Consider the following 16,434-nt stretch of genomic DNA (forward strand, 5'->3'; position numbering starts at 1 on the left):
TGCCAATGGTTTGTCCTTCCTCCGACCATTCCAGACATGGACCTTCTGTTCCTTGTCAGAAAATGCTCAGAGATATCTCCTAAAACACCCAAAAGCTTTCTTACAAACATTTATCCGAAATTTCTCGTCTCACCTCCATTACTCTCACAGTCAAAATAAAATTTCTTAACATCTTCTTTTTTGGAATATTTTTATTTTTATCTAAAACAAAAGCTGCTATCATCATTAGTTTGATCCAAGTTACAGGATAATTTACTATTTATTCTCGGTGCAATTAACGATGAGACACTAATTAAGTAACGATTCGTGGACGCTTATTATATGATCATTGCAATTTCACAGTTCTTTTCTGATCGTTAATAGAACTGTTACATTATCATTTCACTTTCTTCCTTATCTAATAAAATAATAATTTATATATTCAAAGCATTGCGACTATTTATCGTAAAGATATGCATGAAAAATTTTCGAAACCGCTTTCAAGTTTCGCCTATTCATAATTAGCAACACATTAATTAACTTCTCTACTACAGAATTCGTAATAAGCCTTTAAAGAACTTTCTAGGCAAATTTTAATGTACAAGTATGCCCTGATGACAGGACGAATCCAAGGTTGATAAAAATAGACAATTCTTCGAGAGATCATCTCCTGATATTTTTAACGAATATAAAATATCGTTTTAGGATAATAAGCATCCAATTGTGTAAAAAACGGATGCAAGTTTCTTCCATAATTAGATCATCAGTCACGAATCCCCCACTCCGATCAAATTTTGACATATTATGATTATATCGTTATTAGTACACGGTATTTATAATTAACAAAAATAAAAATATTATACATACACAAAAATGAGAAATGAATATTTAAAATAAATTCTGTAAAAAATCCTGATAAAAAAGAAGTCACACGATAGTAATAAATGACACATTAAATAGTTTATAGCCAAGTATTTCAGGAAAAAAGTCCTCAAGAAATGCATGACATTTTAAAAAAAGAGACGCATGATTATAAAAAAAATAATTGTAAACATGTTTTTTGGACGACTTTAATCATTCTTGTGGTGAAATGAATTATTATACAAAAAGAATGTTTAAATAGAGAAGGTGAGGGGGGGATGGGGGGAATATGGGGTTTCAGAATTAACGTAAGGAGGTTGGGACGTTGGGAGGATTACACGAAAAACATTTTTAAAACAAGAAGTTAAAGTATGGTTTCTTAGAAGCTATGGGTATACACAGACAGTTCTCGTACTTTTACATCCTCGTGTTGATTTAAGGCATTCGCATAATTTTGTTTGACAGCCGGTCGCGAGAAAATGTGAACTTTCGCTAGCACAGCTGAAAAAAGCTTCCAAACGGTTGTTCTCGTTAGTTCCTTTTTATTTTTTTCTGGCACATAATTCCTGACAGATCGAAAAGGATTAAAGTCGGATGTTCTATAATCCATCAGATTGTAGCTCATTATAATATTATATAGTTTATATTAGCAATATTTACAATCTTACAATACATATCATTTAGAAATGTCCACATATGTTGGAACGATAATTAAAATAAGATTGTGTATTCTAATTTAGCATGTGATTGATTAAAATTATGTATTATACAAATACCGTTATACGATATGTATTTGGCTTGCCATGTAGGTGACCTGGATACCCCGTGGAAACACCGTATAGATTGATTGCAAAGATAATTAATGAAATAGAAAAGGTTCTAATCCCGATTAATCAATCTCTAAATCATACACCAAACATTAATTTTCTATTACACCTACAAAACGTATAGAATTGTTTTTAAATATAATTTATAATAAGAGGAAACCACTTTTTCTATTGATAATATCTATATCTCAGTTCTGATTGAATATTCTGTTTCAATATCCACAAAATAGTTCCTGTTCTCTGAGTTTTTTTAATCATTTTGAAAGAAAAATCGACTGTCAATATTTGATAGAGAAGAGTATTTGTTTTAATCCTTCGATCAGAACGTATATTTTTAAATGCCTACAGAACATTCTGTATTAATTTGATTCCAATCAATTGAGCGATACAAACATCAATACTATTTGAGACAATTATAAAGAACCACAAAGAATTATTAAAAGGTTTAAGACTTATTTTCTATACTAGGTGATAACAGTTTTTGTTGTTGGTTTGAATGAAGCTTTCAAACACACACATCTTGATATTAAATTATCATTATTAAGGTTCATAAAAATTAACTCATAATAGAGTTTAATATACATCTGGAAGCAACGTAAGATAATCATATTGCTTTACGAATCGATCTCACTATTCGCTGTAGCGCGTTGGTTTCGTATGTGCATCATGAAATCTCGATTTTTTCATATTTTGTATAATTAGGTGTCTTGTCTGTTCGGCTGTAATCACAATAATATATGTATTGTCCATATTGCATTTTTCATATTTTCAGTAGAATCGCTATTTCAATATATTAACAAAACACGCAATGAATATTTAAGTTAAATTATGAGGCTATCGTCCACATTTGAGGTTTCCTATTCGTGAATAATAATATAATAATTCGGTTTTAGCTGTGTGTGTTAGGACCATAGTGTTTGGTTGTAAAGGAGAAGAATTTCCGAAAAGGACAATTGCAGAGTAGTACCCATCTATCTGTGGTCCCTTGACTGTGAAAAGTATAACGACGGTATCACATTACATTATTGGCAAAGTTATTTAGATGTATTTAGGGGAAGCATATACCAATTAAAACGCTATTTTTTCACGATTATTTTTAAATATGGAAGAACCAAAGAATTTTTATCAAAATTTATGTATTTATACATAGTATACTTAACATTCAAGAAATATTTTGTTGTTGTTGTTTTTTCATAAAATGGGGACTTATACAGCCATTATTCGGACCCTTTTCAATATTGATATACACGAATACGCCTACAATTGTTATCTGTAACAAAAGAAAAATAAATATTTTATAGTTTTAATTATTGTCTATCATATGAATTAAAGTAAATTAAAAAAATTTGGTTTCTGATAGAAAGATTATGAAAAGCTAAAAAATGACCCTATTTTTTACTTTGTTTTAGTATTAAAAAATCAATTACATTAATCTAATAGACAATAGTATCAAGAAGCTGAGTATAAATTTTCAGGAAAATTATGTTTAATCATTTTCGGACAATCGTGTGCACAGATCGAAGAAACAGTGAGTGGCCCTACGCAGTACGCGAAAATTTGGTCGGGAATGTCGATATATAGGCTTTCCCGTTAACGATGAACAGGAGCAGATTTTTTCGTGAAATTTATAAAGTAAAGTTATCTGATCCGTAGTTAGGCCGAGTTCCATCAAGGTCTATTAAGACTAAACGATATTAAATGTATCGAGGATTTCTTATACACGCGCTACACGCGTGTATACATTTAAAAAGGATCATTTAACCGCCAATTAGTATAAGGGTACGTACACAGAGTACGCTAGTAGCACTGTCAACAGTCAACACTCAACACAATGTCACTCCACGGCTCGCACACATACGTATCCTCATTCCTCACGTACATAGATTAGTTCTATTCTATCCACGTATTTCAGCGAGGGCGCCACTAACGGTAGCGCAAGAAATTCTAAGAGATTGTCCCCTGGAACTGGATGCGATTAATGATGAGCAGGAACAGCAGGAATAGGTTTTTTCGCGAAGATTGTAAAGAAACAATATGCATTCTTTAAAAATGTGCCATCGTTAAAAAGGAGGAGACTTTCTACTAGCGAAAGAGATCGGTCAATGGACAAAAATTGGACAGTCGTACAACACAATTAATAATGCAGAATATTCTCTACGACATTTTTTCTCTAGTAAACCTGTAAAGAAATATGTCCGCTCCTCAGTTAGCGTCTTCTCTGATCTTTTGTTTACCGCGGACACAAACAACTCAACTGTGACACAGTGTAATCCATTATACACACACTAACTTCAACAATGCTTTATACGTTAAAGGTTTATTGGCATTTGACGTATAAATAATATGTCGGAGCCAGAACTTTGCCGGCTATGCGCCGAGAGCAAAGAGAATTTTATAGGCATCTATGACGCTGAAGGACAAAAATTAGAAATCGAAGCAAAAATCGCCAAATGCTTACAAATAAGGGTAATTATTTTACTCCAAAACCAAAATGAATTGTTGAAAGTCGTTTGTCTTTATTTTTACATGTTCTTTTTCTTATCAATAATGTTGGAGTTACAGGTTTTGATCAATGATGGATTGCCACTGTCAATTTGCATTGATTGCTGTGTACTGCTAAATCAGTCTAGCGAATTCTTTGAGAAGACTAATCAAGCTCAAGTGTCGTTGAGACAGCTACTTGTAGAAAGTAAGTCTGAAACAAGAGATTTGGAGCCTAGTGTAAACTATGAAATAAAGGGCGAGACTGAATATCTGAAAGATGAGACTGTAAATAGACTTAGTGACAATTTACGTTTGTCAGAAGACTATATTAGCAATGCTGTTAATGATATTGGTGAAACTTATTTCAATGGTGATCATCAGGACAATACTAATGATAAATATGATTCTGATGAGATAACTAATGAAGAGAAACCGAAGAAAAGTAAAGTGCATACAAAAAGAAATATTTCTAAACCAGGCAAAAAAAAAGTCAAAAGAAAGGCTCAGGCACAAAAATTAGAGGATCTAGAGTTTGATTTGAATTCAGATGCAGTTAAAATACATAATTTAGATAAAAATAATATTAAAATACCAGATAACTATATGACTGGTGAGATGAAGTATTTTTTTATTCTAACTAATGATAATTTTATTGTCATATTCTTCGAATGTTTATAGGTACTGAATCTGATATAGAGATGGTAGGAATTAAAACTATTGAACAAACTAAGACTGGACGTAAGAAAGATGAAATGGAGAGATATCCTTGGCTTTGTACAGATTGTAATGATAAATTACCAAGTTTGGAAACTTTGGAGCAACACCATGAAACTGTGCACAATCAACTAGCAAAATATATGTGTGTGCAATGCTGTAAAGTATATGATAAATATTATGGCTTCCTCTCCCATGTGAAGAGACATAAAAATAAGGCAAAATTTAAGTAAGAACATTTGGAAGATTGAATTGATAGTAAGTAAAACTAAATGGAATTAAAATAAAATTGTCTTCATTTTAGTTGTGAAGATTGTGGAAAATCATTTGTACATAAGAAAGTATTAGAGTCGCATAAAGCCATGCACAGTGAGGAGTGGCCACATGTATGTCAAACCTGTGGAAAAGCATTCAGACAACAGAGTGCTTTATTTATACATAGTAGATGTCATTTACCAGATACTATGAAAAATCGATTTCCATGTGATCAATGTGATAAAAGGTAATTTAAAAAATGTAAATATTTATGAAAATTTTACTTTAATATTCTAAATACTAATTACTTTGAAGGTTTTCGACAAAACCCAATTTAGTGACGCATAAACGGATTCACTCTGGTGTGAGAAATTTCACTTGCGACCAATGTGGTAAAAGCTTCATCCAGAAGGGAAACTTGGAAGCTCATTTTCTGACACATTCTGCAGATAAACCATATAGTTGTTCACAATGTCCAAAGGCGTATGTAAATTTAATTTAAACAATAGATTATTGAAGTTTATTGAATAATACAATTAACAATTAATTTTTAACACTTTTATGAACTTTGACAGTTTCAAAACACCCTTACAATTAAAGAAACATGAGACTGTCCATACTGGAGCAAAGCCCCATCAGTGTGCTGTATGCGGTCGAACTTTTAGAGAAAAAGGAACTTTACGGGAACATCACAGGATACACACTGGCGCAATGCCGTTCACGTGCGAATTTTGTGGAAAAAGTTTTCGCTTTAAAGGTATTTTAACGGTAAGTTGAATGGACACTGTTATTTTAAATTTAAAATAACAATTACTGATTTATAAAATTTGATCTAGACGCATCGAAGACAGCATACTGGGGAGCGTCCATACAGTTGCTTAGAGTGTCAGCACCATTTTACAAATTGGCCAAACTATAATAAACATATGAAACGAAGGCATGGAATTAATACATCTCATACAAAGCATCTTCCACGAAGTCACAATCAAATACAGCTTCAAGACCAGCAGCAGCATCCACCGCAATCACAAGCTACGCAAAATGGAACATCGGAAGATCAATTAGCCATACCTCATTCGGGTAATACACAAGTTCAGGTATGTAGCTTCTTCTTAAAAAATTCAGAAATATAAAATTCCAACATACATAAAATCATGTTTAAAAATATGTTTAGGTTATACAAAGTGTATCCCATTCAGACACTACTCAACCTATAGTGGTTCAAACTATTCCAACAACTACTATTCCAACTTTCCAAGCTGATGTTTCAGGGAATGTACAGGATACGGTATTTCGTGAAAGAAATACTACATATTTTAATTCAGTACCAACGGCATTACAAAACTTCCTGCCTCCTAACTTATCATATAATTTTTACAACATTTCCAATGTTACAGAAAATGATTTAATTCAACATAGATAAATTGAACCTTCATACTCATTGTGATAAAAGAAACAATTTAGGATGGCCCAGAAATTAAAATTAGCTATATTACAGATATATCGTGTTTGTTCCACAACATTATGAAAAACCTGGAAAAATCATTCACCAAAGAGTAAAATTTTTCCGCCTTGTTTAGAATTTAGATTCTACAGAGAAATTTAACAGTTTGATGAACAGTTTTCCATTATGTTAGAACAAACTTATCATAGCAATAACTTCAGTACAAAATAATTTATTTTCATTTTTTTTTAAATTCCTAAAAAAAAAATATAAGATTCCATGATCCCACTAATATGGTCAGTTTCATGTTTGGGGGCCAATATTTTATACATGCAGTATTTATATTCCTATATGTTTATTGCATATATTTTACATATATCATTATATAATTATGATAATTTTAATTATTGACTACTGCTATCAGCTATAGTAATATATATCGCACAGTAAATATGCTATATTAAGTCATGTAATCAAGTTGTAGGTGCTTCAAACAATATGAACTATAAGAAATTTGAGATCTGCATTTATTATAAGTGTTATTGAGAAACTGTTTTATTTATTAGAGCAATAAAATATTTGAGTGCGATATGTATTATATCGGTATCTCTTTTAAGTTTTTAATTTGTAATAAATTAGGTGTATAAAATTTTCTGTTGAAAATTTTATTTAAAAAAAATGTATTATATTAACTTTTATTCATTTATAATTATTTGAAAAATATGAGTATAGAATCACTGATAAGGACCTAGGATATTTTATATGTCAATTTATATCTATATACCTGATGCAAAAATCAACTTTTATTTCTTCATAAAAAAGTATTAGTGATTTCCTCAAGGTTTAATGTACTCTTCAGCTATTATTGGTAGTTGTAAGAACTGTAAATATTTGTTTATGTATTATTAGCAGATGACTTTTATAATAAATATATATTACATATTTAATAATCAGAGATAGTTGTGTTTCAAAATATCACATGTGATAGCCTCGATTTTATTTCTATTAGAGAAAACGTATATCTAGTGCACAAACTAGCTTCAGCTGTGAATGAAATATTTATGGATTCATTTTAATGTTGAATAAATAAAAGCCAGCTTTTCTAGAGTAGCTTCTATTAAATAAAACAGACTTGGAGTGCGAAGTATATACCGCATCTTTCGTTGTTCATTAATGTTTAACGATTTCCTTGATTAAATTCCCTTGTAATAACATTGGTCATTTTACGTCATTGAAGTGCAAAGGCCTCGAAATAATTTTACGCCACTACTTATATAGGACTAATTTTACTATTCGACACAATGGAGCTACTGACCACTGGGCCTGACTGGGCGTCTTTTATATGTATACAGCCTATACGCAAAGTAAGACAAAAGTATGAAATTCGTGTAAAATCTGGAAAAATATTGGGGTTGTTTGACAAAAATTTAAATGAGAAATTTCTAACAATGTTTCATTCAAGTAATATAGGAAATTTTATTATTATTTCAGCGTAGAATGTTGAGAGTTCTTCTAGTAAATCTATTATCTATAGAAAATTATCACTTAGCACGATATCATTGGATATTACCATTTATTAAGTATTCACGAAATTATGAAAACTTGTGATAATTAAACGCAGTTTCAACTGGCTTTTATTATGTTCAGTTCGGAATGAGTTTTTGCTGGATTTATTCCATTGATCCCCCTACTAATCCTAACCACTCCAGTCTCCAACACTTGAACCAAATTCTACTATGTTGTTAGTAAACTTCAAACGAAACACCAACAAAAAGTTTTGAATGATCCGCTCAATTTGGTTTCGATCAGTTTTAATTTGACCTTTAACATGAAAACTTATCTGACGTAAAACATAAAATTTATAGTACAACGTGCTAGTGCTAATACTGCTAATTCCTGTTATCAGAAACTACGAATAAAAAGGTTAATCTAAAACTAAAATCAAGGAATAGAAGAATAACCTTAAAAATTTTGTAAGCAGGGTAAGCAGCATGGCTCAACAATTTCAAAATGTAACTCATTGCATTTTTGACATGGATGGTTTATTACTAGGTAATGAAAAATGTTATAACAAATGTCACCTGATTTTTGCAATTTATATAAAAATTGGTAAACAGTAAATTATTTTTCTTTTGTAGATACCGAAACAATATATTCAGAAATATATAATACAATTACACAAAGATATGGAAAAACTTATACATGGGAACACAAAGTAAAAGTCATGGGTTTTCAATCCCAGGAATCTACCAAAGCTATAATAGAAATGCTAAACTTGCCGATTACACCTGCTGAATTTGATCAGCAATTGCAAGTACTTTTCAAAATGAAATTTAGCTTGAGTAATTTAATGCCTGGTAAATTGGTTTGAAAACAGTAATATTTTTAAATAATAGTATATATTTTAAAGCTTTGAATATATTGTTCTAGGAGCAGAACGTCTTTTAAAACATTTAAAAAGTAACAATGTCCCAATAGCATTAGCTACAAGCTCTAGCAAACCATCTTATGACTTAAAAACTGAAAGATGGAAACATATATTTAGTTTATTAGAACCGAAAGTTTATGGTAGCTCAGATCCTGAGGTTTTAAAGGGAAAACCAGCTCCAGATATATTTATAGTCTGTGCAAAAAGATTTCCTGATAAACCTCATCCATCAAAGGTATATTATTGAAATCCTATACATTTTAAAAATCTGAATTGTTTATTATTAGTCTTGTGTTGTTTCTAGTGTCTTGTTTTTGAAGACTCGCCTAATGGTATTGAAGCAGCATTAAGTGCAGGAATGCAAGCTGTTATGGTACCAGATCCTGGTTTACCCAAATCTCTTATACCAGGAAGAACTACTTTAGTACTAAATAGTCTTGAAGAATTTAAACCAGAGCTTTTTGGACTAGTACCATATAAATAAAAATAGTCAGCAATTTGTAGTCTATGCACGAATAAATTATATTTTAAAACAGGATTATTTTCTTAGAATGAAAATAAATAATTTCATGCTAAACAACCTTTTTATTTAGCTTTTCTGTTTCCCCCTGTTAAAGAGCATAAACAAAAAACAAATTTATTTAAAAACTATATAGTTAATCAATTATCAGAAATCAAACTATTATCTATACAATAAATAAATTATCAAAATTTACTTAATCTACTTTATTATACAATAATTTTCTACACATTTTCCTATTAAAATAATTTCATTTAGCAGTGGCAAAAGTTTGAATCTTTTGAAGAATTTCATTAGGTTTTAAATCCGATAAAGGAACACAGCGTTCTACCCCATATTCTGTAATAAAATTTTATATATACTAATAAAGTTATTTTTAATACTTAAAATATTCTTTTACATCATAAGATGAATGAATTTACATTAACTAGTGCCAAATTTAAAAACAAAATAAAATTAATGGAAATGATTGATATTTCTTACCATATCGAGCATATAATTTAGGTTCAACTTGTGAACATTCTCTAATTAATACGGGGAACTTTGGGTTACTTTTCTTCAGAGGTACATAATGTTGTTGAATGAAATCCCTAAGATATAAATTTTAGGTTAGAAAATATAGGATTGAAAATCCGAACTTTTTTTTTTCCTGAGAGGGACAAAGGAAATAAATATTTTACAATATTTCAGCATACCTAACACCTTGACTAGAATTAGATGTTTGGCACAAAATAATTCTTAATTCTTTTAAATGATTTCCAAACTTTAAAGCAGCCATCTTCCTTTCTCACACTTTGACTCTATGGAAAATACAGAAAACACTGTAAATTGATTTGCCTCATACCCGCTGTAGCTTCATTTTAGAACAGACCAATAAATTTTGTTTATTTATTATGACAAATTAGCAGATTAACATTAATGGGCTAACTACGACATAATTTATCTTTCTTTTAAAATAAAGTAAAATATTTATAGTTATAAAATTATCATAAACAGCAATTAAAAAATATATAAATAACTTTATTACTTTAATAATAGATCAAAATATACATTTTATTAAACACAAGCGCGCGTTCAAAGTCGTTACAAAGGAATTATTATGCATGTTATGCGGGTGATAGTAAAATAATTGTAGATAAAAAATTGTCATTATATTAATTGTTAAAATAAAAAAATTCCATCACGGCTTAAAAATATCCATAAATGTAAATAAACATAAAAATACTCAACTGAATACTTAACATCTATGCATTACAATAATTATTGGTCAGTTTAAAGCTTCATATTGTTAATATAATTTATTATTATCTGTTTTGATTATCAGAAATATTAAATAACTATAAGGTAAGTACATGCTGGAGATAAATGACAATGAAAATTCAACTTCAATAAATTATTATATTCGTCAGAATAATCATTATATACATGTATAGGGAAACATTTTATGGTCATTTATAGGCACAACTATTATCGAGGAAATAAATTAAGTGCATGTGATTGCTTATCGCTAATTAAATTTTTACATTTGCCGAATGCTTTTCACACACCACTTTCGAAGTAATTTCGGTATAAGAATACACGTACGTGTATATATACGTAAAACCTTTGAAAACTTACATATCGTAATAATATATTTAACTTTCAAGTAACAGAGCAGATTATTGACAATTTAATTGGCAATAATTTATAAAGTATGTTTACCACAATAGAAAGAGTTATTTTATTTTCACATCTCTTATATTTACAGTAATCTCATTTTGATTACTATAATTATAATTTTCGTTTTTTATAATGGAGTTGCTATTATTATAAATGCTATATAGAAAGAGCAAATAAGGGATACGACGTATTTAAAGAAAGAAAAAAAAACATGCAGAATAATTTCGTCCATATATGTTTTATACATGTATTTGTACTATATTTACAGATTTATATTAACGGAACTTTGTCTAATGTTTGCAAAATCTTTTTTTTTTCAATAAATAAATGTAATTATATATATTTAATATATATAAACTGCTAATTATAATTTATTTCAGTGGAAGTCGGAAAGGTAAAACAGCACGTAATCCATAAAAGGATTTCATCATTATAATATATTGGCACCATATATACGATAGTATATTCTAAATTCCTGACATTTTCTCCCTTTTCAGACAGATCGAGTAGCTATAGCATGCGAAATTTTAGCTGATAATTGCTATGCACTCTGTAGAAGCGTTAAGTACGAAATTTTGCAAAGATCTATCATAAATAGTTGGGTGCGAGACTATAGTAGTCTACGTGTTGTTTCTATTTTTTTTCGTTTAGTAGAGAAAGTTTAGAGTTAGTAAGTAGATTAAGTTATAAATGATTTTTAAGTCCTTAAATACTTTTAAGAACAGGGTTCGGAAATTTTTGCACTTTTCAGCTGTTTACTATAGTCACTAATAGAGATTACCTATTTAGTTATTATAGTAACTAGCTGAAAAGTGCAAATATTTCCGAGTCCTGTTTCAGATTGTAACTATTAACTAATATCAACATTCGAAGCTAGTCGAGATTCCCCTGTTCCGTGTGTATTCTATAGCTTACAATGTATTACCTAAACGTTAGATCTAGAAAAGGTAATAGAAAAAATGATAATTATAGAATTATAGTTTGGTGCAGATATATTAGCTGTTATAGGAGGTTTTAAGGTGAGATCACTCGAAGCCGGAAATCTTTTAGTATAGCGTACAGCGCGCGCGTTTAATTCTTTGGATGCTTGATTTCGTTTGACGCCTATCCGAACTTTTAGCAAGGAAATATAATAAGGTGAAACTCGCGCGGGCGGACGGATATAATACGAAGAGGTTTTAGCATAAAAGCGAGAAATATGGGTACCCTTAGATTAACTATATCTACTTTCAACTTTTAATTAGATACTTTCCAACATGATCCTAAATTCTAGTGTGATAGGTTGGTTTTATGAAAATCGATTAATCGATGAACTACCATAAATCTTTCGAATCTTTGAAGCAATACAAATTTCGAACTATTATATATATTAAAAAATTATCTTGAGTATTGAGTGTTGAGGCCATATATTGATATGAAGTTTACAAAAAGCTAATCATAATTTCAATTTAAATATATCAATATGTCACGAATCACAGTGATGACAATTTAATAATTTTGCGCAAGCATTTATTTGAAATTTAAGTACATTCGGCATTGTGTTGAAGCACTGCATTCATGAAAGCAATAATAAACATAGTCGTATCTTCGTAATAAATTGAATGTACAAATATATATTATATTTTGATGTATATATATTATTTTGAATCTTAAAAATTTGATTAGATTAAAAAATAGATGACGAGAAGGGTTACTATTAGTCAATAAATATTCTGCATGGATATCACCCAAATTTCATGGTGATGAAAACATTCTACAACAGCGAAAAATGATTTTTAGAGTCTACAAAGATTTATCAAGTGTGTGATTGTATGATTTTCTTATTCGAAGATCAGTCTACTAACATTCCTTAGGAACTGAATGCGCAAACAGTAGATGATAAATAAAATAATGAGCATTTGCCACACAGGTCACGTTTGAAAACAATATTATTATTATATACATATATGACATAAGGGAACTCATTCTGGTAGCCGCATCATGGAAATAATTAAAGGAACTATATCTTCGTGTGTGTCATGAGATCAATTCTCAAAAGGTAAACGAAGGAAATACAATGAATTATATATCTTCCAGTCTTGAGAAATGATTTCGGGATTAAACTATATAATTATTATAATATACTAGAGTAACGATATCATTTTAATTTCCAGATGCAACTAGCAGATTATCGTAACAAGAGGAAAAGCATTTTCTAACTTTGTTTTGAAACCACTGGCCATTTAATTTCCTTAAGTTTGTTTCTTTCTGTTTTATATTATATCACATATGAATGGTCTCTCGTCTTTGTTACCCTTTTTTTCATTGATAAAAACTGGGAAAACAATTTTATACGCAGAATGCGTCGACTCGTCATTGTGTGCAAAGCGAAGAGCGACCAAAACTCGCATTTTAACAGATTCACTGCCACGTGCCGGGCTCACACACACTGTGCTATAAACGATAAATTTCTTTCTGATTTTACTGACATTAGGAAACCAGGATTTGACAGTCAATGTGTTAGCAAGATCGTCAACCTTGAATATTCGTTAAAACTTTATCCGTATATATTACTTGCATTCATGAAGTCTTCCAAATACATTTTTCTCGATTATTGAGCATTTAATCAATGTGTTTATTTATAATATAAGAAGTCGTTGATGAAAATCGTCGCAGTATGCTATTTGGAAGACCGAGCTTAATAATAAAAAAAATTATAATAAACTGTTCTAATTATAAGTATATAATATTAAGAAAGAAAAGCTTTCTCGATCCTTGTACAACTAGTTTGTGCCACTCTCATGGTAGGTTAGAAATACACAATAGACATATTCTCTATTCGTTTAAACGAGATTTGTCAATAATGAATCACGATGCACAGAACGATCGTTTGCCACTTACTGCTTTTGTCCACGAAATAAAATCTAGTTAAATCGAGAGAGTGCTGGTCAACGAAGAAAAATAAATAGAAAGACAAAAATGATCCACCGACTAACGTAAACGATTTGCAAATAACTTAACAGCACCTTAATAATAATGAGTAGAAATGATACTTTTCGTTGAAGCCTAACTATATCAGATCATTTGTTCCAAAGACAGGCCAATTTTCCTACAGCTAGCAGAACCTATTCTCGTAGATTTTGGTAAAAATAATTAGATTTTATGGATGAATCTTGTGCGTCTCCCAGTATCATAAAATAAAGTAGGAGAAGCATCATGTTTGTCAAATCGTTACTTATATATCTCTTGATAAAAGAGAAGACGCTTTGTCCAAAAATGGCAGCACCAATATTGTTTAGCTAAGTTTTACATCAAGGTGGGGACCTTTGTGATGATAATGATTTTTTCTAGGTAAGGTTCTTTCAGGACTGGGACTGGGACTAGGGCTTGGCGACGAGCTCGGCGATCGACTCGACGAACTGCTGCTTCTGGCACGTTTCTTCTGCTCAATTTGTGTCTTCAATTCGTATAACGGACCTCGAATGATTTTCAAGGTCATTTCCAGCTCGTAGGCCTTGTCCTTGAGCTGATTATACAGGTTCAGATCCAGACCTGCCTTTCTTGCCCTCCTGTGCAGTGCTATTAGCTGTTGCCTATTGTACACATCTGGCAGCATGTATTCCTGGATAAAAAATAAAATTCGATGACTCTATAGCTATATACTATACTTGTGTATATATATATATTATATATTATAAAACACATATTTTTCCTTACTTGCTTCGTTACTAGAAAATATATGAACCAGGCTATCGTGGTACCGTAGGTGACAAAATAAGTGACAGGCTCCATTATGTCCCACGAATACTCCCACCACGTAAGCCTGGCCAGACCACTGAATTGTGCGGACATCAAGACCAAGCAAGCACGGACAAACAGATTTGCCCTCCTCACAGCCTTTTGCTCCAGTTCTCGAAGTTGCTACAAAATCAAAAACAACTTTCAGTTTAAAAATAAACTTTAACGACTCGCCTTTTGATAAAATACTTTAAACTGTATAGAACGACTCACCTGCTCCAGGGGTTCTAGCTGTAATCTGATTTGTTCCAACTCAGCTAGAACTTGTTTCTCCATCTCAACGTGATATTCTCGTACGTGCAAAGTTTCATAGAGCTTAGCGACCGTCTCTTGCACATCGGATAATTTTTGTATATCCTCCTGGATGGAATAGCATTTTTATTTCAGTTACATATCGAAAGAGGTGGGAAAATTAGAAAATCACACATATGTTTCGTAATTATATATTTTACCATAGTTTGTCTCTGATGAGCCGGTGGTGCAACGTTGTACGTAACATCATTAACTATTAATTTAAACTTATCCTCCATTAGCATTTCTATCGTGGTATTACAGCTAATCCTCACGTCATCTGAAAATTCAACGATTTAATCAACCGATGAAGCTCTGAATATTTAAGAGTCTAATTAATTTTATCTAGATTTACTAGATGTACCACATTTACCTATTGTAGTAATTACTGCTCTATCGATGCCACGATCTTCCGTCCTGAGCATTTGAAGAAAATCACCAACGGTGTGCGTAATTGGCTTTAGGGTAAACATACAGCTCTCCTTCCTCGACGGCAATGGCACTGTAATCCTTGGCAATCCACGGAAATAGGTTACTGCCACTTCCGGAACTGAAATTACAACATTTTTTCGATCAATATTTGCAACTCGATTATAACAGTATTGTCGTACAGTTATAGCCTTATTCGTATAATTCTTTTGTTTGTCTATTTCAATTAAGAAGATTCTAGAGTTAAAAGGCTTTTCTCAACCATATTATAGTATACTATATATATATATATATATATCGTCGATTATTTTCTTAAGAGTCGTGAATTCGTTTGCGTGATAATCGTGGAATCGAGAGCTGGGCCTTGTAACCTGGTTAGGAGCCGTTGATATGGGGAAGGTATCAGAGTGTGGAGAGCGGAATGAGACGGCGACGAAGATCTTTCCGTTGTAAGCAGAACGGAACAGAACGATAATCCGCGTGCGTGCAGCATTTTACATCCCCTCGATATTGCCTTTACGCACCTACAATTATTCCACTCTACCGTGCTAGCCACGATTCTTCCATAAAATCAGCATCGTAACAGTTTTCCGAAAGGTTCATTATAATATACGAGAAAGAAAACAATAGAACTTTCAGAATCTTAACTGAACCAACATTAAGCGTATAATTAATTTTAAAATTTGTCGATTATATCGCTTTTGGCAAGATTCGATAATCAAGATTGATAAGGAAGTGGAATGTTGGTGGGTGTTTACGAAAGTTT

At 31.1% G+C, this 16,434-nt stretch overlaps 4 protein-coding genes across 5 annotated transcripts in view; 2 read left to right on the plus strand and 2 right to left on the minus strand.

The window, feature by feature from the left end:
* Positions 1-3,647: 3,647 nt before the first annotated feature.
* LOC136775659 (zinc finger protein 626-like) lies at positions 3,648-8,157 on the plus strand. Its single transcript, XM_066730633.1, has 9 exons — positions 3,648-4,133; positions 4,230-4,761; positions 4,830-5,094; positions 5,170-5,367; positions 5,436-5,603; positions 5,696-5,888; positions 5,957-6,217; positions 6,295-7,939; positions 8,056-8,157. Exons 1-8 carry the CDS (start codon positions 4,011-4,013, stop codon positions 6,541-6,543), a joined length of 1,989 nt encoding a protein of 662 aa, XP_066586730.1. The 5' UTR covers positions 3,648-4,010; the 3' UTR covers positions 6,544-7,939; positions 8,056-8,157.
* A 68-nt stretch (positions 8,158-8,225) lies between these two features.
* Positions 8,226-9,572, plus strand: LOC136775660 (pseudouridine-5'-phosphatase-like). The gene is made up of 4 exons (XM_066730634.1): positions 8,226-8,616; positions 8,703-8,921; positions 8,995-9,227; positions 9,297-9,572. Exons 1-4 carry the CDS (start codon positions 8,556-8,558, stop codon positions 9,474-9,476), a joined length of 693 nt encoding a protein of 230 aa, XP_066586731.1. The 5' UTR covers positions 8,226-8,555; the 3' UTR covers positions 9,477-9,572.
* Positions 9,573-9,703: 131 nt separating this feature from the next.
* On the minus strand, positions 9,704-10,356 carry ND-B8 (NADH dehydrogenase (ubiquinone) B8 subunit). The gene is made up of 3 exons (XM_066730635.1): positions 10,208-10,356; positions 9,996-10,102; positions 9,704-9,851 (listed from the first exon to the last, which is right to left on the minus strand). Exons 1-3 carry the CDS (start codon positions 10,288-10,290, stop codon positions 9,763-9,765), a joined length of 279 nt encoding a protein of 92 aa, XP_066586732.1. The 5' UTR covers positions 10,291-10,356; the 3' UTR covers positions 9,704-9,762.
* A 534-nt stretch (positions 10,357-10,890) lies between these two features.
* Positions 10,891-16,434, minus strand: part of MCU (mitochondrial calcium uniporter) — a 39,421-nt gene continuing 33,877 nt past the window's right edge. Inside the window, exons 3-7 of one of the 2 annotated variants that reach the window (XM_066730498.1) lie at positions 15,607-15,789; positions 15,401-15,519; positions 15,162-15,308; positions 14,868-15,071; positions 10,891-14,772 (exon numbers count right to left, since the gene is read on the minus strand). In XM_066730498.1, the coding sequence (XP_066586595.1) occupies positions 14,446-14,772; positions 14,868-15,071; positions 15,162-15,308; positions 15,401-15,519; positions 15,607-15,789 (980 nt within the window). In that variant the 3' untranslated portion in view covers positions 10,891-14,445. The remainder of the gene's footprint in view (positions 14,773-14,867; positions 15,072-15,161; positions 15,309-15,400; positions 15,520-15,606; positions 15,790-16,434) is intronic. The other variant, XM_066730497.1, reaches the window with a different exon arrangement.

This window comes from Prorops nasuta, unplaced genomic scaffold (genome assembly GCF_024137725.1).
Source record: "Prorops nasuta isolate Cenicafe-Biocafe unplaced genomic scaffold, Cenicafe_Pnas_1.2 PNAS00008, whole genome shotgun sequence".
NCBI classification, from domain to species: domain Eukaryota; kingdom Metazoa; phylum Arthropoda; class Insecta; order Hymenoptera; family Bethylidae; genus Prorops; species Prorops nasuta.

Coding starts and splice junctions, on each gene's coding strand:
- ND-B8 (XM_066730635.1), bottom strand. CDS start 10,290: ATGGCTGCTTTAAAGTTTGGAAATCATTTAAAAGAATTAAGAATTATT. Junction 10,103..10,207: donor AATTCTAGTCAAGGTGTTAG/GTATGCTGAAAT, acceptor TTTATATCTTAG/GGATTTCATTCAACAACATT. Junction 9,852..9,995: donor TAAATTATATGCTCGATATG/GTAAGAAATATC, acceptor ATTTTATTACAG/AATATGGGGTAGAACGCTGT.
- LOC136775659 (XM_066730633.1), top strand. CDS start 4,011: ATGTCGGAGCCAGAACTTTGCCGGCTATGCGCCGAGAGCAAAGAGAAT. Junction 5,095..5,169: donor AAAAATAAGGCAAAATTTAA/GTAAGAACATTT, acceptor TCTTCATTTTAG/TTGTGAAGATTGTGGAAAAT. Junction 5,889..5,956: donor GCTTTAAAGGTATTTTAACG/GTAAGTTGAATG, acceptor AATTTGATCTAG/ACGCATCGAAGACAGCATAC.
- LOC136775660 (XM_066730634.1), top strand. CDS start 8,556: ATGGCTCAACAATTTCAAAATGTAACTCATTGCATTTTTGACATGGAT. Junction 8,617..8,702: donor CATGGATGGTTTATTACTAG/GTAATGAAAAAT, acceptor TTTCTTTTGTAG/ATACCGAAACAATATATTCA. Junction 9,228..9,296: donor ATAAACCTCATCCATCAAAG/GTATATTATTGA, acceptor TGTTGTTTCTAG/TGTCTTGTTTTTGAAGACTC.